The sequence below is a fragment of the Sus scrofa genome, chromosome 1 (assembly GCF_000003025.6).
Source record: "Sus scrofa isolate TJ Tabasco breed Duroc chromosome 1, Sscrofa11.1, whole genome shotgun sequence".
NCBI lineage: Eukaryota > Metazoa > Chordata > Mammalia > Artiodactyla > Suidae > Sus > Sus scrofa.
In genome coordinates, this window is record NC_010443.5 from 163477406 (window position 1) to 163502084 (window position 24679).

Here is a 24679-nt window from a genome sequence, read left to right on the forward strand (position 1 = left end):
AAATATTTAAACCAAGTACAAGAAATCATGCATACATTTATCCAGATGTCTGTTGTTTCTTCATAGATAATCAGTGGCGTCACAGAGTCAGGCACTGACTCGATGAGTCTCTGTCTTTCCATGGCATCATCTTCTACTGGGATAAATAATTCAGGTGAGATCAACACTATCTGTAGGCGAGTTTGGGAGCGATCTAGTAGGATGGCCCAAGCACTAGTTAAATAAATAAAAGAAAAGCACCAAAAATAAAGCATACTCTCAGAAAATGAACATTCCACTACTCTGTCTCCTAGCACACATCAATTATTTCTGTTATCATAATGAGAGAATTGGTTTAATATATGCTAAATTATCACTTACAAATGACTAATTAAAAGTAGTAGCTTATTCTATACTTATTTTTTTTTTAAATTAAGCTTGAGTAGAGTTTTTAAAAGCAGTTTTCTTTAAATATCCAAAATCACAGATGGTCTTTGAAACTGTTTTCTCCCTTTAATATCCACAAATGCCAGCCTCATGAAACTCCTGTTGTCCACATTAGACACAGCTACTATATGCTATCATCTTCATATAAGGCTCTACACATACTTCTGCTTAAGGTACACAATACAAAAAATTCACACTGACATGTGAGCCTGAAAGTCAAACAGTGTAACTGCAAATAACACTGTGAAACCATGACTAGCTAAGTAAGAGAATTAAAATGCTATGCAGCTATGCTTATAGGGTTACAAATCTATAAGTCAACTTAATTCAGAAAAAGTTTACTGTGCAGAAATACTACCCTACAAATTTACATGTGAAGGCAGCTCCAACAGAAAGGAAAACCTAATAGCATAGACAGTTCTAGATGCTAAATTATTTGCAAAGAAGTGACAATTTAACATACGCACTATTTTCCCTCTGGAGTCCATCCAGCTCTGGCAATATATTCAACTCCTTCAAACAGAATCTCAAAAGGCTGAATTAGTTCCTTATCTATGACATCTATAATCTATTTAAAAAGAAAAAAGGAATCTAGTTATAAAAGATTGAGATAAATAACTAGCTTACTGGTCTACTTATGTTGCTATATTTAACAGCGTAATACTTTTTCAGTCTTAGGTGCACAGCACACAGCAAAATCAGCAGTAACTTGGTGGTAACTTGTGGGTGACCTACACTGGTGCTCTTTATGCCTAAAAAGTTCTAACTACAAGAATTAGCATAGTCTAAAAGTCTTTTCCCATGAGTTTACACTAACATAATTCTTTTTTTTTTTTTTTCCGCTTTAGGGCTGCTCCCACGGCATATGGAGGTTCCCAAGCTAGGGGCCACAGCCACAGCAACGCCAGACCCAAGCTGCATCTGCGATCTACACCACAGCTCAAGCCAGTGCCAGATCCTTAACCCACAGAGCGAGGCCAGAGATCAAGCCCGCATCCTCATGGATCCTAGTCAGGTTTGTTAACTGCTGAGCCATGAAGTGAACTCCAGAATTCTTGATAATAACTGGTAAAATCAGGTTTTATCACTTCAGACTCTAGTATTTAAGAAAAATAATAGTCCTTAGTTCCTTATATTTTAGCCTAAAACACTATTTGTGTAATATATTACTGAAATGGTCCTGGGTAAGTAAACTTTTTTAATAGTCTAGCTAACACAATTAAAAAAAATTATTTTTAAATATACAAAGGATCTGAATAGACAGTTCTACAAAGAAGATACACAAATGGCCAATAAGCACATGAAAAGATGCTCAACATCATTAGCCATCAGAAAAATGTAAGTCAAAACCACAATAAGATACAACTTCAAACCCACTAAGATGGCTATAAGACAAACAATAACAGAGTTGATGAAGATGTAGAGAAGTTGGAAACCTTACATACACTGCTGATGGAAATATAAAATAGTGTAGCCACTTTGGAAAATAGTTTGCCAGTTCCTCAATAGGTTTAACATAGAGTTATCACAGGATCCAAAAAACAATTCCACTTCTAAGTATCTAACCAAGAGAAATAAAAACATACGCCCATAAAAAAATTGTATACCCACATTACTGGTAGCATTACCTTTTTTTTTTTTTTTTTTTTTTCCTGCACTGTGGCATGCAAAAGTTCCCAGGCCAGGAATCAAATGTGCACCACAGTAGTGACAACATTGGATCCTTAACTGCTAGGTTGTCAGGAAACTCTGACAACATTATTCTTAACAGCCAAAAGAAAATAATCCAAATGTCCACAGCTGATGAGTGGATAAATAAAATGTGGTATATCCATACAAAGGAATATTTTTAGGTGATAAAAAGTAGTGAAGTAGTGAAGCTATTATATGGTGCAATATGACTAGTACTTGAAAATATAATGCTAAATGAAAGAACCCAGACTAGATACTATATTATACTTATATGAACTGTCCAGAATAAACAAATCCATAGATAGAAAGTAGATTAGTGGTAGCCCAGGGCCATAGGGCATGGAGACATCTGGGGGTGATGACTAAGGGATGTGAGTTTCTTTCAGGGGTGATGAAAATGTTTTAAAATTGACTGTGGTGATAGGTGCACTATTATGTGAATATACTAAAAGCCATGTCAACTTTAAATGAAGAAACTATATTGTATGTGAATTATATCTCAATAAAGCTGTTAAAAAAAAAGTCTAGGGAGTTCCCATAGTGGCTCAGCTGAAATGAATCCGACTAGTAGCCATGAGGACATGGGTTCGATTCCTGGCCTTGATCAATGGGTTAAGGATCCGGTGTTGGCAGTGAGCTATGGTGTAGGTCACAGATGAGGCTCAGATCCCACATTGCTGTGGCTATGGTGGAAGATGGCAGCTCTGGCTCTGATTAGACCCCTAGCCTGAGAACTTCCATATGGTGAGGATGCAGCGGTAAAAAAAAAAAAAAAAAGTCTAGCAGAGAAGACTGCTTTTTAATTAATTTGTGTGCATTCAACTTATAGGCATCTGCCTGTCCAAAGAGAAAGCAGCACGTATAAGAAATGGATATTTAATCTACCATAGACATTTATTCAACACAGAAGGTAATTCATCAGTCAATAACTGCTATTTAAGAAATATTGATTTGGAGTATTAACAAAGGCAAAGAGGAAAAACTACTGGAAAGGAGTGATAAATAAGCATATCCCAGAGTTTTCATGGTGCCTTAGCAGGTTAAGATGCTGACATAGTGTCCATGAGGTTTGATCCCTGGCCTCGCTGAGTGGGTTAAGGATCTGGTGTTGCCACAAGCTACAGTGTAGGTCACAGCTGCAGCTTGGATCCAGTGTTTCTGTGGCTGTGGAGCAGGCTTGTAACTACAGCTCCGATTTGACCCCGAGCCCAGAAACTTCCATATGCCTTAGATGTGAACATAAAAATGAATAAATACACACATCCCAATATTCTTATCTTGGGAACTAGCAGAAAGTTTCTGGAGTAGAAAATTAGATGAACCTGAAATCATGATCCACAGATGTCTCAGCAAGATCAATGAGTTCAAAAAATAAAAAGTCTATCTAAGATTTCTACTGACTGCCTAGTCAAATGACACAAAAGTTAACTCAACATTTTATACTTACCCTTCCTTCGGCATCAATCAGTATTTCTGACATCTTAAAAGTGACTTTTGGATTTGCTGTACCTTTAGAAAGAGATATAAATGAATAGTAATGCACATCCAAAATTATTTCAACTAATTTTGCCAGATCAATCCTTTTTATACTTTAGTTAAATCAGTGATATTGCATATAGTCAGGGATTCATTGCATAAGAATCCCAAAACTTGAAGTTCTCATTGTAGCTCAGTGGGTGACAAACCCGACTAGTATCCACGAGGATGCGGGTTAGATCCCTCGCTCAGTGAGTTAAGAATCTGGTGTTGCTGTGAGTTGTGAAGTAGGCTGCAGACATGGCTCGGATCCCGCATTGCTGCGGCTATGGTGTAGGCCAGCAGCTGCTGCTCCAATTTGACCCCTAGCCTGGAACTTCCATATGCTGTAGGTGAGGCCCTAAAAAGCAAAAAATTAAAAAATAAACAAAAGAATCTCAAAACTTCATTTCAAATTCATAATTTTAAAAATGGGTATAAAAAAAGAAGCTGAAAAACATCAACAGTTAGCATGAAATAGGAGTTCCTGCTGCGGCGCAATGGAATGAGCAGCATCTTGTGAGTACTGGGACACAGGTTTGACATCTGGCGCAGCACAGTGGATTAAACGTTGCTGCACTTGCAGCTTAGGTTGCAGCTGTGGCTCAGATTGGATCCCTGGCCTGGGGGAACTTCAAATGCCACAGGGAAAAGAAAAAAAAAAAGAGTTAGCATGAAATAAAATAAGCAAATTCTGTATTATTTCACAATTGAAATGCTGTAAACAACAATATGGAGAAAACTACTAATTTATTAAGAACATGGAGTTCCCACTGTGGCAGAGTAGATTAATGACCTGGTGTTGCTACAGCTGTGGTGTAGGTCAGAGATGGCTCAGATTCAATCCCTGTCCCAGGAACTTCCATGTGCCATAGCCAAAAAAGGAAAAGAAAAAACCAGAAAAACATAATCCCTATTTATTTCCTAGCAATAAATATCTATTATTTTGCACTTTTTCTGACCACTTGGATTAAAATTCTAAAATAGTACATACTTGATGTGTTGTAATACTTAGATTTTTAATATATTTTTTATTTATACTAGCAACTAAATCAAGTATTTTGAAAACAAAATTAGTTTTTCCCCATTTTTAAAGTTTTATTGAAGTATACTCAATTTACAAGGTTGTGATAATTTCTGCCGTGCAAAAAGTTATACATGTACACACCCATTCTCTTTCAGATTCTTTTCCCATATAGTATGCTTTTGAACTGATGTGTTCCCAGCACATATAAGTTCCTGGCACTCAAAAGTTTCTCAACTATTTGATGAATGAATTACAAATAAATAAATATGCCATAAAACATCTTTATTTCCTAGCAAAGACACCTTTTTTTTTCTTTTCTATTTTGGCTACCCTGCTTGATCCTTGGCCTACTGTGTGGGGCTAGGGATCAAACCTGCATCCTAGCGCTTCTAAGATGCTGCCGATCCCGTTGCGCCACAGCGGGAACTCCGGCAAAGACACTTTTTTATTCATTTCTTGAAATAATCAGTTTTGTGCATTTCCCCATCTTTGAAATAATTAAAAAGGATCAGCCTGTAATTATTAAGTCTGTAAAGGACTAATGTTGGCCATATCTTTGGATGATTGTAGAAAGAATCTTATTTGAAAAGTAGGAATGGGAGTTTCCATTGTGGCTCAGTGGGTTAAGAACCTGACATGGTCTCTGTGAGGATGCAGGTTCAATCCCTGGTCTTAATCAGTAGATTAAGGATCTGTCATTGCAACAAGCTATGACACAGGTCACAGATGTAGCGTGGATCTGGAGTTGCTATGGCCGTGGTACAGGCCAGCAGCTGCAACTCTGGTTCGATCCTTAGCCCAGGAACTTCCGCATGCTGCAGGTGTGGCCATAAAATGAAAAGAAAAGTAGGAAAGAGTGAATGTAAATGCCAATGGAACATAGTACCTGTTTTAGGATAACGGAATGAATCTGCCCTCCTTGTTTCCAACAAAGGGGATGTAACATGAATAATTTCCACCTCGGATTCATCGTTTTCTTCATACAGAATTCTAAGAATTTTACTGCCACTGGGAGCTTGAAAGGAAATTAAATATTGAAAATTTGGAAGAATCATGCCAGAGGTAATCATAATTGACTATTCCCTCTAGTATTATATTTCCCATAGTGAAAAACAGTTTATGTATAAAATATGCTGCCACTAATCTTTGCAGGAGCAAGGTGAGTTACTGCTAAGCCACTTTTACTGTTTAAATGTTACTCCTTTTAGCAGATAAACAACTGAAGATAATCGTATAGCTATGTACACATACAATTATCTCTCTATTACACACACATATTTAAAACAAGGGAAACACACTTGTGAAGAATGTTAGTCCTTGCATACCTTAAAATATATTTCTTTGGAAAAAGGAATTACTACACTTAAAATATTTTCTATAAAATAAATCCTACTTAAATGGAGTCCAGATTTTTTTTAACGGTTTCTCTAATTCATGTCACAATCTTTTTTTTAATTCAATGAATTTTACTACATTTACAGTTGTACAACCATTATCACAACCTAATTTTAGAACATTTTCATCCCAAACCCCCCAGTCCATATCTCCCCCACAACCTGTCCCTGTGGTAACCATGTTTTTTGAAGTCTGTGAGTCTGTTTCTGTTCTGAAAATAAATTTCATTTGTACCCTTTTTCTAGAGTCCACATATAAATGATAGCATATGACGGCAGTCGCTCACTGTCTAACGTCACTTAGCATGATTTCTCATGTCACAATCTTGTTCTAACAATACAGATATGGTGAAACACTTTTACATCTTAAAATAAAATGTTCAAATCTAAGAAATGGCTTTAAAATAAATGTTTTTCATGGTCCCTTACAGACGTGTTCAGAATGCTAGCTGCAATCCATTAATGGGTAATGAAACCTTTCAATGGGTCATAACCAGCATTTAAAAAATACAACAAACAGGAGTTCCTGTCATGGCTCAGCGGTAACAATCTGACTAGAATCCATGAAGATGTGGGTTCGATCCCTGGCCTTGCTCAGTGGGTTAAGGATCTGGCAATGCCATGAGCTGTGGTGTAGGTCACAGATGCAGCTCAATCCCGCATTGCTGTAGCTGTGGCATAGGCTGGAAACTACAGCTACAATTTGACCCCTAGCCTGGGAATTTCCATATGTCATGTGTGTGGCTCTAAAAAGACAAATAAAAAATAAAAAATGAAAAAACAATAAAAATACAACAAAAAGAAAAAATATATAATATCAGAGTACATTACGTATAAGAATAAATATTGCTTCATGAAATTTGTTTTTTAGTTTTATGTATAGAGTATACATACAATATATTAAATTAGACTGTAAAGCCAATTTCTAACTGGATCATAGTCAAAAGGTTTGAAATCTTTTGCTTTAGAGTTGTTTCTCATCCAGTAAAATATTTGTGAATGCACCAAGAAAAATGAGGAATCTGTGTCCTTTTTTCCCGATCCATTCATACACTAATTTGGCCATCTGTTCATGCACTCTCTCTAACCAATCCTACATTTTTATAGCAACTTCCATTAAGAGGTAGTATTTTTTATCCTGCCACCAATGTTGCCACTTGGCGAAACACTTGGCTCGGATCTCACACTGCTGTGGCTGTGTTGTAGGCCACAGTATAATGAAGATCAGTTTCTAGATGAAAAATTGGCAAGGAGAGTTGAAGGACCTGGGGTACTCAACCACAGTTCAGTTGTTTTTATGAGAATTCATTATGGTAGGATATAGCCTGAACATTCTAAATAACTACTGGTAGGATCTAATCTTCATCATTTTGAATCTATTATTCAGAATTAAGAGTCTATGCACTTAATTAATTGGTAGTTGAATCTCATAATACTTTAATTGATCTATAATATATTATTTTGAATCTTCTTACTTGTTTCAGCTTCCGGACACCACCAATAGCCAGAATATCTATCAAATTCTTCTTGAAGAACAAAGGTAGCAACTCCAGCTGATCTGGGATCCTCTTCCATGCTGGCTAGCTCTAAACAAACATAAAAGGCAAAATTATCACAGGAAGTTCTCTATCTTTTCATAGGTACAAAGCAGAATGATTCCATTTATTTTGAAAAGCAGCTACGTTATAGTGGTAAACTCTGGAGCTAAATGGACTGAATTCAAATCTAGGTTTTGAATTACTAAATGGCTGACTCTGGGCAAATTACCCGACCACATTCTACTGCAGTGTCCCATTTGTAAATGGAAAGAAGAATCTACCTTGTATGGTGTTATGAAGACTAAATGAGTTATTTCACATAAAGTACTTAGAACAAAGCCTGAACCACAGTATGTGCTCCATATGTTAGTTATTATTTTCCCATTTAGCTAGGACCACGGAAAAACAATTCTGCTACATAGAGAAGTACGTCTTTAGACCTAGAAGGGGGTTTTATAGACCATGTAATTCACCATTCCTCCTCCCATTCAACCAAAGCAAATTGGCTTTATCTATTTTATATTTAGGTTTCCAATAAAGGATTTAAAGAGAACTCTTGCAAAAGAAAACCAAAAAACCACAAAGCCACAATCATATAAAATTTCATGACATGGGAAAATGTTACAACATCCTTGAATTTTAAAAAGCATATTACTGAATGACATACACTGTGACTTCATTTATAAAAATGTTATACAGGAGTTCTCATTGTGGCTAAGCAGAAACAAAGCCGACTAGGAACTATGAGGTTGCAGGTTCGATCCCTGGCCTCACTCAGTGGGTTAAGGATCCGGCATTGTCATGAGCTGTGGTGTAGGTTGCAGATGCAGCTCGGATCTCACACTGCTGTGGCTGTGTTGTAGGCCAGCAGCTGTAGCTCTGGTTCAACCCCTAGCCTGGGAACCTCCATGCCTCGGGTGCAGCCCTAAAAAGCTAAATAAATAAATAAATAAATGTTATAACAATACATTTTTTGGAGTTCCCGTCATGGCGCAGTGGTTAACGAATCCGACTAGGAACCATGAGGTTGTGGGTTCGGTCCCTGCCCTTGCTCAGTGGGTTGACGATTCGGCGTTGCCGTGAGCTGTGGTGTAGGTCACAGACGCGGCTCGGATCCTGCGTTGCTGTAGCTCTGGCGTAGGCTGGTGGCTACAGCTCCGATTCAACCCCTAGCCTGGGAACCTCCATGTGCCGCGGGAGCAGCCCAAGAAACAGCAAAAAGACAAAAAAAAAAAAAAACAAAAAACATTTTTTTAAAGTGTTGGAATACAAATCAAAATGCGGTTCTCTCTACATAGTAAGACTATGGACAAGCTTTTTTTTTCAATGCTTTATGATTTACAAAATCTTAAGTATATCATTTATTTTGATAAACTGCATATACTTGCACAATCACACCCTATCAAGACACAGAATATTTCCAACACCCTAGAGTGTTTTCTCATACTTCTTCCCAGTCACCTCCCATTCCTGCCCCAGAAGCAACCATTGATCTGATTTTTATCACCATAGGTTAGTTTTTTATTTTCTAGAATTTCATCTAAGTGAAATCGTACAGTGTATACTTTATGTTGTTGCTGAGTGATACTCCATTGTATACCACAGTTCTTATATCCATTCATCTGTTAATGGACATATGCGCAGCTTTTAGTTTTTGGCTACAATGAATAAAAGTGCCATGATCATTCTTATAAGAGTCTGTGTGAACCTATGTTTCCACTTCTCTTGAATAAAGACCTAGGATTGGAGTTCCCTTTGTGGCACAGTGGAAACAAATCTGACTAGGAACCATGAGGTGGTGGGTTCAATCTCTGGCCTCGCTCAGTGGGTTAAGGACCTGGTGTTGCCATGAGCTGTGGTGTAGGTAGCAGACACAGCTCAGATGTGGTGTTGCTGTGGCTGTGGCTGGCAGCTGTAGCTCTGATTCAACCTCTAGCCTGGGAACTTCCATATGCTGAGGGTACAGCCCTGAGAAGGAAAAAAAAAAAAAAAAAAAAAAAAAAGGACTTAGACTGAAATGGCTGGGTAGTGTGATAAGCGTATATTTAAATTTATAAGAAACTGCCAGTTTTCCAAAGTATCTGTATTATTCTATACTCTTATTAGCAATGTATGAAAATTCCTCTCCAACATTTGGTGTTGTTTTGCGTGTGTAGGAATATCTCACAATGATTTAATTTTATAGGTAAGTTTCAATATATATTTTTTCTAATCTGTATTTCCTACATATTGTCTGAAACAAATGTGCAATATGAACCAATAACCCCTTATCCAAAAATTTTGAGTCCAGAAGTGTTTAGAACTCAGAATTTGGGGAATTTATATATTTATATAACACAATTTTGTTGCATTTCAGGAGGGTAATCAAATACCCCAATATTCTTACAGCAAATTTAGGAACAGGCAAACTTAATCTCTTAAGTAGGATGAAGATTACAAATATCCTCAGGTCAGTTCAGGTTTTGCCACCAAATGAGTTTCAGCACCAACCTAATGCAAACAAAACTCAGTTTTCAGAGTTTTTGGAATTTGGGACTTTACAATATAGCTAAAACCAGTGTTTAGTTTTCTTGGCTCTTTCAACTACCTCAAAGTTTTACCTTCCATATTATTCTATATTTTGTTCTCCTTTAGATGTGAGAATAGGCATCACTCATTTGTATCTCCCTATCACTTATTACAGACCTCAATTATTAAGATTTATTAAATGAATAAATGGTATCATTTTGTTCTCTCATTATGGTAGGTCTTTCAAAAGATGACGCTGGTATCATGTTACTTTTAAATTCCCCTATCACACTAGGCAGAGAATAAACAAATGCACATGTTAACTGACTAAACCCATCCAAAACAGGACTTCTATTTGGAAACCTATTGTGACTAAGAGAAATAAGAATGATATGCTTACTCTCTTTGCACCTTTCTGTCTAAATAAACACTTAAACAGCACTTACTATGTTTCAGACCCTGTCTGAAAAAAACTCACAAATATTAAAATTGCAATAACAACCCTATGATGACATACTATTAATTATCCTTTCTACAGATATGGAAACAAAGATATACATTAAATGACTTGAAGTACGGGGACGAGATTAAGATGGTGGAATAGAAAGACTGGAGCTCAACTTCTTTCCTAAAAACAACAAAATTCACAACTAAAGGCTGAGCAATCTTTAGAAACCTTAAAAAAAGATAACCTACTCCAGAAGAAAAAGAGGAGGACACATCAAGAGGTAGGAGGAGCGATTTCGAGATATAAACAACCCCATACCTCTGGGGTGGGAAGCCCCACAGACTGGAAACTAACTGGTTCACAGAAAGAGACTCACCTACAGGAGTGAGAGTTCTGAGCCCCACATCAAACTCTCATGTGTGGGGATCTGGCACGGGGAGAAAGAGCCCCGGAGCATCTGGCATTGAAGGCCAGTGGGGCTTGTGCTCAGGAGCTCCAGGGGACTGGGGGAAATGGAGACCCCATTCTTAAAAGGCGCACACAGACTTTCACGTGCACTGGGTCCCAGGGCAAAGCAAAGTCTCCATGGGAATCTGGGTCAAACCTGACCGCAGTTCTTGGAGGATATCCTGGGAAAACAGGGGTGAATGTGGCTTGTGGTGAGGGAAGGACATTGAAAGCAAAGCTCTCGGGAATATTCAGCAGCTGCCTTTCTCCGGAGGTGGCCGTTTTGGGAAAATCTGGCCCCACCGTCAGTCAGCTGCTGAGAAGCCCCAGGACAAACAACAACCCAGGTGGGATCACAGCCCCACCCCTCAGTAAACAGGCTACCTAAAGACCCCTCAGGTACACAGCAGCCTCTAATCCCATCCAGAGACTAAGCCCCACCTACCAGAGGGATTAGAATCGGCTCCACCTACCAGTGGGCAGGCATCAGCCCCTCCCATAAGGAAGCCTACAGCAAGCCCCCATACCAACTTCAGCCACAAGGGGAGCAGACACCAGAAGTAGGAGAGGCTACAACTCTAGTGTCTGTAAGAAGGTCACCACATCAAAAACCTATCAAAGTGAAAAGACAGAGAACTATATATAACTCAGATGAGGGAGAAAGCAAAAACTCCAGAAAAACAGCTAAGTGAGGAGGAGATTCTTAGCCTCCAGGAAAAAGACTGTTGATACTGAAGATGATGCAAGACATTGGAAATAAACTGGAGGCAAAGATGGATAACTTATATGAAACACTGAGCAAAGAGATACAAGATATAAAACTTCAACAAGAAGAGATGCAAAATACAATAACTGAAATAAAAAATTCACTAGAAGCAGCTAACAGCAGAATACAGGAGGCAGAAGAACGAATAAGCAAGGTGGAGGACAGATTAGTGGAAATTACGGATGCAGAACAGAAGAGAAAAAAGATTGAAAATAAATGACTTGAAGTAACGGAGCTAAAAAATGGTAGATCTGGGACTTAAATCCAGATACTCAAGTTCTAGACTATATTTTTAACTACTATATCTAAGCCAGAAAATAAATATAAATATAAAAAAATAAATATACCACATACCTACATGCACAGAAAATTAAAAAAACACTATTATAGCATCCTGTAGGGTTTCAGTGGTTTCTACTTTAAATTCTGCATTGCATGTGGAAAACAATTCTACAGAAGAAAATACACAGACTAAAAAGATGCCTTATTTCTAACATTTACTGTCAAAGGTTTGCAGTCCCAGCCTCAAGTACAATAACTAGTACATAGTATTTAATGCTTATTGAAAGCATTAACAAATGACTAGGATTTCCAACCCAGATTTACTAACTTTCAACTTAAACTCTCTATTGCCAGGGATAGCTGTTCTGATTCCCTGACTCCAGATGGAGACTCATTAAATACCAAAACATGTATTTTTTACTTAAAAATTTCCCTGCTCCATCCCTTCCCTTTTCTCTATCCTACACTCTAGTTTTAGGCTCTAAAACCTAGATAACTGCAACAGTCAAGCTTTGTTGTTTCTGTCTCTAGATCTGTACTTCTCAAACATAACTTTCACAAAATATCCAGAACAACTTATCTACAATATAACTCTGACTACACCATTCAAGTGCTAAAAACTTTTTAATGAACTCCCACATCATGACAAAGGTCATGGCAATTTAGGGAAGATATAGTCTACCCTTTTCCTGGCTCTTACCTGCTGGCCTTAACTTTCCCTACAATCTTGACTAAACCTTAGGCTTTAGGACCATAAGACTGCTTCTAACTTCTCATACACACCACAGTACCTTCTACATCAAGACCTTTCTCATGCATTCCCCTTGCCTGGAGTGTACTGGCTAATGTACAGTCACTATTTAAGATTAGTTTAAGTGTCATCTCTTCAGGGAGGCCCTTCCTGTTCACTATTCCTTTCTGGTGCTCTCATAACACCCTATGCAAAGTTTGCTTCTTATTCTGTATTATCATTTGGTCATATGGTTTCCTTAAAGGCCAAGACTGGAGTTCCCGTCATGGCGCAGTGGTTAACGCATCCAACTAGGAACCATTAGGTTGCTGGTTCAGTCCCTGCCCTTGCTCAGTGGGTTAACAATCCGTGAGCTGTGGTGTAGGTTGTAGACGCTGCTCAGATCCCGCTTTGCTGTGGCTCTGGCGTAGGCCGGTAGCTGCAGCTCCGATTCGACCCCTAGCCTGGGAACCTCCATATGCCGTGGGAGCGGCCCAAGAAATAGCAAAAAGACAAAAAAAAAAAAAAAGGCCAAGACTATGTCTTGCTCAATTTTATATGCTTAGGTCCTGCCACATTCCCTGGCACATAGGAACTTAATATAGCTTTACTGATTGACTAAATAGAACAGATTTCTTGACTCTTAATTCAGTGCTCTTTCTATCAATGTATATTGTTCAGGAAGAGGCTTCTTCTATAACACTGATTATCCTAAGGATGAAAAAATGTTTGCTGTCAATATACTATCACATTCTAAAATAATTTATTAAGGAAGATGCCCAATAAAATAGTTTTGTGAACATTAGATTATGGAAAAATATTTTTAGAGTGACGATCCTTCATTATGGAACTTAATTTTAAGGTCTGTTTCACATACACACATGCACACAAAAGCAATACACTATTTTCCATTCTTCGTTTGTATGAGAGCTTTAGAGGAAAACATCTACATCTTTTTTGTGCTTTCAGTAGTGCTTAGCATTATTACAGTCACTTCAACAAAAATTAAATATTTGCAAAATACACACAGTTCTACAAAGTTTTACTTTTCCTATTATGACAAAATAACAAAGTAAGACCTTCAAAAAGGGGAGATAAAATTTTAAGTCGTTCTTATAGTGTATATTATTAGCTTTTTCGTTTTATTTTCCTAAAAACAAGATTAATTTTTTTAATTAAAATTTTATTTTAGGGAGTTCCCATCATGGCTTGGCAGTAACAAACCCGACTAGTATCCATGAGGATGGGGGTTCGATCCCTGGGTTCACTCAGTGGGTTAAGGATCTGTTGTTGCCATGAGCTGTGGTACAGGTCACAGATATGGCTGGGATCTGGCATTGCTGTGGCTGTGGCGTTGGCCAGCAGCTATAGCTCCAATTTGACCCTTAGCCTGGGAACTTCCATATGCCACGGGTATGGCACTAAGAACAGTTTTGGGGGAAATTCTGGCCATTTTATTAGGCTAAAAGAACAATCATGTCAGAGATGCTATTGTTGTACTGTCTTAATCATTTCAATAAGGCAGCACTGGAGTTCCTTTGTGGCATAGCAGGTTAAGGATCCAGTGTTTTCACTGCTGTGGTGTGGGTTCAGTCCCTGGCCTGGGAACTTCCACATGTCTCAGGGGAAGGAGGGAGCAAAGGAAGGAAGGGGAGAAGGAAAGAAGGGAGGGAGGGAGGAAGGAAGAGAGAGAAAGAGAGAAAGAAAGAGAGGAAGAGAAAGAAACAAAGAGAAAGAGAGAAAAGAAGGAAAGAAGGAATGAAACAAAAAGAAAGAAAACAAAAAAAAGGCAGCACACAGGTGGTACATACCTCTGTTCTTCTGTCTTTTTAAAAAATTTTGAAGATTTAAATTTAAAAAATAAAGATCATCCAAAATGCTTCACTTTCAAAATGTAAGTAAAAGCAAATTACATTTTAAAAATACTTTTCAGGAAAGCAGATTTGAAGAATTTGAATTACCATTGTGCACATAGGTGAGTCTCCTTTCTTCTCTTGTTACAATGTTGGATATCCAAATATCATTGCTATGTATAAAAGCAATCCAGTCTGGATCAGCCGGGCATAATTTTGGATCCATCCGAATGTTGGGACAACTAGTCTCCACTAAATTGGGCCGTAAGGGTTGTTGCTAGAAAAGTAAACAACATTTAGGGGCAAGAATCAGGCTGACATATATATTAGTTTGCCAGCACCCTTCTTAAAATGAATAATAATTCCAACTATAATACTGACTATGATAATTGCTCCCCAGAAAAATACTTTCATGTGCCTTAACCTGTGAAAGGACACTTTTTTCCCCTAAGAATTAATAAGCTAAGAGTACTAGGAGAGGAAATATAGACAATATAAGAGCACTTCATAAATTTTTGTCGTTGTTCTTTTTAGGGCTGAACCTGAGACATATGGAGGTTCCCAGGCTATCAGTTGAATCAGAGCTGTAGCTGCAGCAACAAGGGATCCGAGCTGTGTCTGTGACCTACACCACAGCTCACAGCAACGCCAGATCCTTAACCCACTGAGCAAGGCTAGGGATGGAACCAAGCCCTCATGGATCCTAGCTGGGTTCATTAACCACTGAGCCACAACAGAAACTCCAAAAGCACTTCATAAATTTTGTTGCCCAAATCGGCTTAATAATTACTGTTACATAACTTTATTAAACAATTTGACTATTTAACTTATTAAATATTTCTAACTAATCTCACCAGTATAAAACAGTTGGCTCAAAAAAAGGAATGAAAGCTAGAATCATCACAATTCTATCAGAACAGTTCTAATATCACATAAAAAACTGTGGAATAAAATAAAACATTTAAAACCATTTATTGAGATGAATTAAACTTCTAGGGGAACCACAAAGGGACTGCCTTGTGATACTATTATCTTCCAAAATCCCTCTCAGCACTTACTCAAAAACTGGGCACTGATGCCCTTTACTATCTCTTCCCACACAGCAAGTATTTTTAGCATTCTAAAAATTGTATATTAAGGTCACTGCAAAAATTAACTCTATTTCTTATTTTCTTTACTACTAAGTTAGTATTAAACAACTGGTGGGTAAATAATTATCTTTCCAATTTGGATGCAAATATCTTTAGGACCCCAAAACAGAATGATTTGTCCTTTCTCGGCTATACCCTTGGCATATGGAAGTTCCCTGGCTAGGGACTGAATCCGGGTCAGAGCTGTGACCTATAGCAGCAGCAATGCCAGATCCTTAACCCACTGCACCAGGCTGGGTATCAAATTGGCGCCTCCAGAGAGACAAGCCAGATCATTAACCCACTGCACCGCAGCAGGAACTTCCCCCCAGAAGATTTAACAAACAGTAACACCAACTCACAGTAAATCCTTGTGGCCCTCCATCTTTTACATGATAAATTCCACTACCAGCTTGAAACAGAAATGTTCCACTTCCTTGGTGATAATCATAAGAAGCAATTCCAACTGTTCCAATGCGTTTTCTTTCTCTTAACAGTTCTTCCTCTCGAGAATACATTCCATAATCCAGTGTTGCCTAATGCAGAAGGAAAAGAGAAGTCTCCTTTCTAGTCTTCTGAAAGCTGACTTTTTGCTTTTAGCACTGAAATTCAAGTATTGCCAATATTATTGAGTTTACATTTTGAGTGACTCCAAAATTTGCCAGCAACTTTAAGCACATCAATTTCAGGAAGTCTGCTAAAAAAATCTCTCGATAAAGAGTTCTTAGATGATTACTGCATACATTTGAGTGCAAGAATTAAGTCTCACCACCTTAGCTTGGCATTTAAGATCTTCTACAACTTAAATGTAATTCAACAGTTCTGCATGCAATTAAGAATAGTTTTTGAAGTAAAGTTTGAATCTAGGCTTTGACCCTCAAAACAACTCTGGGCAAGTAGCTTAATTTCTTCAAAAGTAATTTTCTTCCTTTCAAAACAGTAATAAATCAGCTCTGAGAAGATTAACTTAGATAAAAACATGTAAACCATTTAGCACAATGATTGGCATGGAGTAAAGTTCTCAAATATCAAGCACAAGAGTTTCTTGATCCATTGTGGTGTATAGTGATCTCTTCTTTGAAATTTATATAAGAGTTACTATCTCTTTTACTCATTTGGCTAGAGTTTTGTGTTTCTTTTTTCTTTTTAAAGTATTTCTGACTAGAAACAGATTTTAAAACCAATCTTGAAAGTAGAATCTGTCTCATTTTGTTTTCCTATCTAAAGCATCTGTTAAAATCTCTCTCAAAGAATATCTGTAATTAATGACTGATGATGAGGGGGGATTTTCCCAAGCTAAAAGTATTATTTGATACAAGCATAAATTTAAGAATTGCTGCTGTGGTGCAATGGGATTGGCAGTGTCCTGGGAGGGCTGGGATGCAGATTTAAGATCTGGCGTTGCTGCAGCTGTGGCTCAGGTCTTGATTACGGCTTGGAACTGATCCCTGGCCCAGGAACACTATATGCCATGGGGTGGCCAAAATAGGAAATAATTTTTTTTTTTTTAAGAAATATAAAGAAAACAAATCTAGGGGTTCCTGTCAGGGCTCAGTGGTTAATGAATCCGACTAGGAACCATGAGGTTGCGGGTTCGATCCCTGGCCTTGTTCAGTGGGTTAAGGATCTGGTGTTGCCGTGAGCTGTGGTGTAGCTTGCAGATGCAGCTTGGATCCCACGTTGCTGTGGCGGTGGTGTAGGCCAGTGACTGCAGCTCTGATTAGACCCCTAGCCTGGGAACCTCCACATGCCATGGGAGCAGCCCTAGAAATGGCAAAAAGACAAAAAAAAAAAAAAAAAAAAAAAGAAAGAAAGAAAACAAATCTAATACGTAATAGTTTTAAAATTTTACATCTGCACAAGGGGTGACGACATCAGAAGTAAGAGAGGCTACAATTCTATTGTCTACAAAAAGGAGACCACACCAAAAACCTATAAAAATGAAAAAGCAGAGAACTATAACTCAGATAAGGGAGCAAGAAAAAATCCCCAGAAAAAGAGCTAAGTGATCTGGAGATTATCAGCCTTCAGGAAAAAGACTTTAGACTGATGATAGTTAAAATGATGCAAGACATTGGAAATAGACTGGAGGCAAAGATTGATAATTTACAGGAAACACTGAGCAAAGAAATACAAGATTTAAAACCTAAGCAAGCAGGAGTTCCCGTCGTGGTGCAGTGGTTAACGAATCCGACTAGGAACCATGAGGTTGCGGGTTCGGTCCCTGCCCTTGCTCAGTGGGTTAAAGATCCGGCGTTGCCGTGAGCTGTGGTGTAGGTTGCAGACGCGGCTCGGATCCCGCGTTGCTGTGGCTCTGGCGTAGGCCAGTGGCTACAGCTCCGATTCAACCCCTAGCCTGGGAACCTCCATATGCCGCGGGAGCGGCCCAAGAAATAGCAACAACAACAACAACAACAAAAAAGACAAAAGACAAAAAAATAAATAAATAAATAAATAAAACTTAAGCAAGCAGAGATACAAAATACAATAACTGAAATTCATTAGAAGCAACCAACAGCAGAATACAGGAGGCAGAAGAACGACTGAGCGAGGTTGAGGACAGACTAGCAGAAATCACTGATGCAGAACAGAAAAGAGAAAAAATATTGAAAAAAAAATGAAGACAGTCTCAGAGAATTCTGACACAATGTTAAACGCACCAACAGCTGCATTATAGGGGTGCCAGAAGGAGAAAAGAGAGAGAAAGGGACAGAAAAAACATTCAAAGAGATAATAGTCGAAAATTTCCCTAACATGGGAAAGGAACCATTCACTCAAATCCTGGGAGCACAACAAGTACCATATAAAATAAACCCAAGGAGGAACACCCAAACATGCATATTAATCAAACTGACCAAAATTAAAGACAAAGAGAAAATACTGAAAGCAGCTAGGGAAAAGAAACAAATAACATACAAGGGAGCCCTGATAAGGTTATCAGCAGATTTTTCAGCAGAAACTCTGCAGTCCAGAAGGGAGTGGCATGATATACTTAACATGATGAAAGGAAAAAAACCTCCAACCATAATTACTTTACACAGCAAGGCTTTCATTCAGATTTGAAGGAAAGCAAAAGCAAAAGCTAAGAGAACTCTAGACCATCTTTACAACAAATACTAAAGGAACTTCTCTAGGCAGAAAAGGCCACAACTAGAGACAAAAATACTACAAATGACAAGGATCACCAGTAAAGGCATATATACAGTAAAGGTAGGAAATCATTCACACATAAATATGCTACCAAAATCAGAAATCGTAAGAAGAGGAGGGTCCAAATGCAGGACACTGGGGATGCACCTGCAATTAAGAGACCAACAACTTAATCTTGTATATATATAGACTCCTATATCAAAATTTCAGGGTAACTGCAAGCCAAAAATCTGTAATAGATACACACACAAATAAGAAAAATCAACTCAAATACAACACTAAATATAGTCATCAAACAAAAAGAGGAGAAAACAAGGGAAGAAGGGAAGAGGAAAAGAGCAACAAAAACAAATCCAAAACAGTTAATAAAATGGCAATAAGAACATACATATCAATAATTACCTTAAATGTAAATGGACTAAATGACCCAACCAAAATACACAGACTGGGAGTTCCCGTCGTGGCGCAGTGGTTAACGAATCTGACTAGGAACCATTAGGTTGCTGGTTCGGTCCCTGCCCTTGCTCAGTGGGTTAACCATCCAGTGTTGCCGTGAGCTGTGGTGTAGGTTGCAGACGCGGCTCGGATCGCGCGTTGCTGTGGCTGTGGCGTAGGCTACAGCTCCAATTCGACCCCTAGACTGGGAACCTCCATATGCGGAGGGAGCAGCCCAAGAAATAGCTAAAAAGACAAAAAAAAAAAAAAAAAAAAATACACAGACTGGCTGAATGGATACAAAAACAAGACCCATATATATGCTGTCTTCAAGTGACCCATTTCACTTCTAGGGACACATACAAATTGAAAGTGAGACAATAGAAGAAAATATTCCATGCAAATGGGAATCAAGAGAAAGCTGGAATAGCCATACTCATATCAGACAAAATAGACCCTAAAATAAAGAATATTTTAAGAGACAAAGAAGGACATTACATAATGATCAAAGGATCAATCCAAGAAGACAATATAGCAATTTTAAATATCTATGCACCCAACATAGGTTCACCACAATATAAGGCAACTGCTAACAACCTTAAAAGGACAAACTGACAATAACACAATAATAGTGGGGGACTTTAACACCCCACTTACAGCAATAGACAGATCATCCAGACAGAAAATAAACAAGGAAACACAGCCCCTAAATGAAGCATTGGACCAGATGGGCTTAATAGATATTCATAGGACATTCCGTCCAAAAGCAGCAAAATACACATTCTCCTCAAGTGCACACAGAACATTCTCCAGGGTTGATCACATTCTGGGCCACAAATCAAGCTTCAGTAACTTTATGAAAACTGAAATCATATCAAGCATCTTTTCCAACCACAATGCTATACGACTGGAAATCAACAAGAAAAAAAAGAAAAAAACTACAAAAAACGCAAACACGTGGAGACTAAACAACATGCTACCAAACAACCAATGGATCACTGAAGAAATCAAAGAGGAAAGTAAAAAATACCTAGACACAGGAGTTCCCATCATGGCTCAGTTGTTAACGAATCTGACTAAGAACCATGAGGTTGTGGGTTCAATCCCTGGCCTTGCTCAGTGGGTTAAGGATACAGTGTTGCCATGAGCTGTGGTGTAGGTTGCAGATGTGGCTCGGAATCCCACATTGCTGTGGTGGTGGTGTAGGCCAGTGGCTGCAGCTCCGATTAGACCCCTAGCCTGGGAACCTCCATGTGCCGCAGGTGAGGCCCTAGAAAAGGCAAAAAAAAAAAAAAAAGAAAGAAAGAAAAAAGAAAAAACCTAGAAGCAAATAACAACAAAAGATACAACACTCCAAAACCTATGGGATGCAGCAAAAGCTGTTCTAAGAGGGAAGTTTATAGCAATATAAGCTTACCTCACAAAACAAGAAAAAGCTCAAATAAATAACCTAACTTTACATCTAAAGCAGCTAGAGAGAGAACAGACAAGGCCTAAAATTAGCAGAAGGAAAGAAATCATAAAGATCAGAGCAGAAATCAATGAAATAGAAATGAAGAAAACCAGAGAAAAGATCAATGAAACTAAAAGCTGGTTCTTTGAAAAGATCAACAAAATTTATAAACCCTTAGCCAGACTTATGAAGAATAAAAAGAGAGAGGGCTCAAATCAATAAAATTAGAAATGAAAAAGGAGAAGTTACAACAGACACCACGGAAATACAAAGGATCATAAGAGACTACTACATGCCCATAAAACAGAAAACCTAAAAGAAATGGACAAATTCTTAGAAAGGTACAATCCTTCAAGACTAAACCAGATGAAATAGAAAGCATGAATGGACCAATCACAAGGACTGAAATTGAAACTGTGATTTAAAAACTTCCAACAAACAAAAGTCCAGGACCAGATGGCTTCACAGGCAAATTCTATCAAAAATTCAGGGAAGAGCTAACAACTTTGCTTCTGAAACTATTTCAAAAAATTGCAGACGAAGGAACACTTCCAAATTCATTCTATGAGGCCACCATCACCCTGATACCAAAACCAAAGATACCACAAAAAAAGAAAATTACAGGCCAATTTCACTGATGAACATAGATGCAAAAATCCTAACAAAATTCTAGCAAACCGAATCCAACATTACATTAAAAGGATTGTACATCATGATCAAGTGGAATTTATCCCAGGGATGCAAGGATTCAATATCTACAAGTCAATTAGTATGATACACATTAACAAACTGGAAAATAAAAACCATATGATCCTCTCAATAGATGCAGAAAAAGCCTTTGAGAAAATCCAACACCCACTTCTGATAAAAACCCTCCAAAAAGTGGGCCTAGAGAGAACCTACCCAAAATAATAAATGCCTTATACGGCAAACCCAGAGAGAGCATCATTCTCAATGGTGAAAAGCTGAATGAATTCCCACTGAGATGAGGAACAAAACAAGGATGTCTGTACTTGCCACTACTTACTATTTATTCTACATAGTTTTGGAAGTCCCAGTCACAGCAATTAGAGAAGAAAAAGAAATAAAGAAATCCAAATTGGAAAGGAAGAATAAAACTATCACTATTTGCAGATGACATGATACTATACCTAGAGAATCCTAAAGACTCTACCAGAAAACTGTTAGACCTCATCCATGAATTTGGCAAAGTGTCAGGATACAAAATTTATACATAGAAAACAACTGCATTTCTATATACTAACAACAAAAGACCAGAAAGAGATATTAGGGAAGCAATCCCATTTACCACTGCATCAAAAAGAATAAAATACTTCAGAATAAACCTACCTAAAGAGACAAAAGAGCTGTACTCTAAAAACTGCAAGACACTGATGAAAGAAATCAAAAATGACACAAACAGATGGAAAGACATACCACACACTTGGACTGGAAGAGTCAATATTATCAAAATGACTATACTAAAAGAAAATCATGGACTTGGAGAACAGATTCGTGGTTGCCAACGGGGAGAGGGAGGGAGCAGGATGGAATGGGAACTTGCAGTTAATAGATGGAGACTATTGCCTTTGGAATGGATAAGCAATGACATCATGCTGTGTAGCACTGGGAACTATATCTAGTCACTTATGATGGAGCATGATAATATGAGAAAAAAGAATCTATCCATGTAAGTGTAACTGGGTCACCATGCTGTACATAAGAAAATTGACAGAACACTGTAAACCAAGTATAATAAAAAAAAAATTAAAATCATTATATATATAAAAAAAATGACTATACTACCCAAGGCAATCTACAGATTCAATGCAATCCCTATCAAAGTACCAAAGACATTTTTCACAGAACTAGAACAAAATATCCAAAATATCTTTTTTTTTTCTTTTTTTGGTCTTTTTGCCTTTTTCTAGGGCCACTCCCACGGCATATGGAGGTTCCCAGGCTAGGGGCCTAACCAGAGCTGCAGCCTCCGGCCTACACCTGAGCCACAGAAACGCAGAATCCAAGCTGCATCTGCAACCTACACCACAGCTCACGGCAATGCCGGATCCTCAACCCACTGAGCAAGGCCAGAGATCCAACCCACAACCTCATGGTTCCTAGTCAGATTCGTCAACCACTGAGCCACAAAGGGAACTCCTAGAACAAAATATCTTAAAGGTTGTTTGGAAGCACAAAAGACCCAGAATAGCCAAAGCCATCCTGAGAAAGAAAAATGGAGCTGGAGGAATCAGGCTCCCTGACTTCAGACTATACAACAAAGCTACAGTGATCAAAACTGCATGGTACTGGCACAAAAAGAGAAATATAGAATAGTGGAACAGGAGAGAAAGCCTAGAATTAAACCCACACACGTACGTACAGTCAACTAATCTATGACAAAGGAGGCAAGAATATACAATGGAGAAAAGACAGTCCCTTCAATAAGTGGTGCTGGGAAAACTGGACAGCCACATGTAAAAGAATGAAATTAGAATACTTCTAACACCATACACAAAAATAAACTCAAAATGGATTAAAGACCTAAATATAAGACCGGATACTATAAAATTCTGAGAGGAAAACATAGGCCACACACTCTGCTCCGACATAAATGACAACAACATCTTCTAAGATTCACCTCCTAATGACAATAAAAACAAAAATAAACAAATGGGACTTAATTAAACTTAAAAGTTTCTGCACAGCAAAGGAAACCCTAAAGGAAACAAAAAGACGACCCATAGAATGGGAGAAAATATTTGCAAATGAAGCAACTGACAAGGGATTAATCTCTAAAATTTATAAACACCTCCTGCAGCTCAATACCGAAAAAATAAACAACCCCATCAAAAAATGGGCAGAAGATCTAAACAGATAATTCTCCAAAGAAGACATAAAGATGGCCAAAAAGCACAGGAAAAGATGTTCAACATCACTCATTATTAGAGAAATGCAAATCAAAACAACTATAAAGTACCACCTTACGCCGGCCAGAATGGCCATTATCAAAAAGTCTACAAAAAATAAATGCTGGAGAGGGTGTGGAGAAAAGGGAACCCTAGTACACTGTCAGTGGAAATGTAAACTGGTGCAACCACTGCGGAAAACACCAAGGAGATTCCTCAGAAAACTAAAAATAGAACTACCATCTGATCCAACAATCCCACTCCTGGGCATCTATCCAGAGAAAACCATGACTTGAAAAGATACAATGTACTCCAATGTTCACTATATACAATAGCACTATATACAATAGCCAAGACATGGAAACAATGTAAATGCCCATGGACAGAGGGTGGATAAAGAAGATGTGGTACATTTACACAATGGAACATTACCATTAAAAGGAAAGAAATAACAGCATTTACAGCAACATGGATGGGCCTAGAAATTATCATGCTAAGTGAAGTTTGTCAGACAGTGAGACACCAACATCATATGCTATCACTAACATGTGGAATCTAAAAAAAGGACACAATGAACTGCTTTGTAGAACAGATACTGACTCACAGACTTTGAAAATCTTATGTTTTCCAAATGAGACAGGTTGGGGGGGTGAGGGGATGCACCTGGGGTTTGGGATGCAAATGCTATAAAAGTGGGTTGTGAAGATCATTGTACAACTATAAATGTAATAAAATTCATTCAGTAATTTAAAAAAAAAGAAATGAAAAATTTTTTAAATTAAAAAATTTTTACATCCACATTTTCCCTCACTAAGCAGTTTTGTTCTTTTTTTTTTTTTTCTTTTGCTTTTTAGGGCCACACCTGTGGAAGTTCCCAGGCCAGGGCTCAAATCAGAGCTGCAGCTGCCAACCTACACCATAGCCACAGCAACAATGGATCCCAGCCACGTCTTCGACCTACGCCACGGCTCAGGGC

At 38.1% G+C, this 24679-nt stretch overlaps 1 protein-coding gene across 3 annotated transcripts in view; it reads right to left on the reverse strand.

Annotated features, from left to right (window-relative positions):
* The window catches only part of DPP8 (dipeptidyl peptidase 8), a 70545-nt gene that overhangs the window by 30516 nt on the left and 15350 nt on the right, over positions 1–24679 (reverse strand). For all 3 annotated transcript variants that reach the window (XR_002346298.1, XM_001929097.6, XM_005659849.3), the window contains exons 5-11: positions 16119–16292; positions 14735–14903; positions 7530–7640; positions 5547–5675; positions 3566–3627; positions 894–994; positions 36–213 (exon numbers count right to left, since the gene is read on the reverse strand). Coding sequence is in view for 2 of the 3 variants with exons in the window: in XM_001929097.6 (XP_001929132.3) it covers positions 36–213; positions 894–994; positions 3566–3627; positions 5547–5675; positions 7530–7640; positions 14735–14903; positions 16119–16292 (924 nt within the window). In the remaining variant the exon portion in view is untranslated. The remainder of the gene's footprint in view (positions 1–35; positions 214–893; positions 995–3565; positions 3628–5546; positions 5676–7529; positions 7641–14734; positions 14904–16118; positions 16293–24679) is intronic.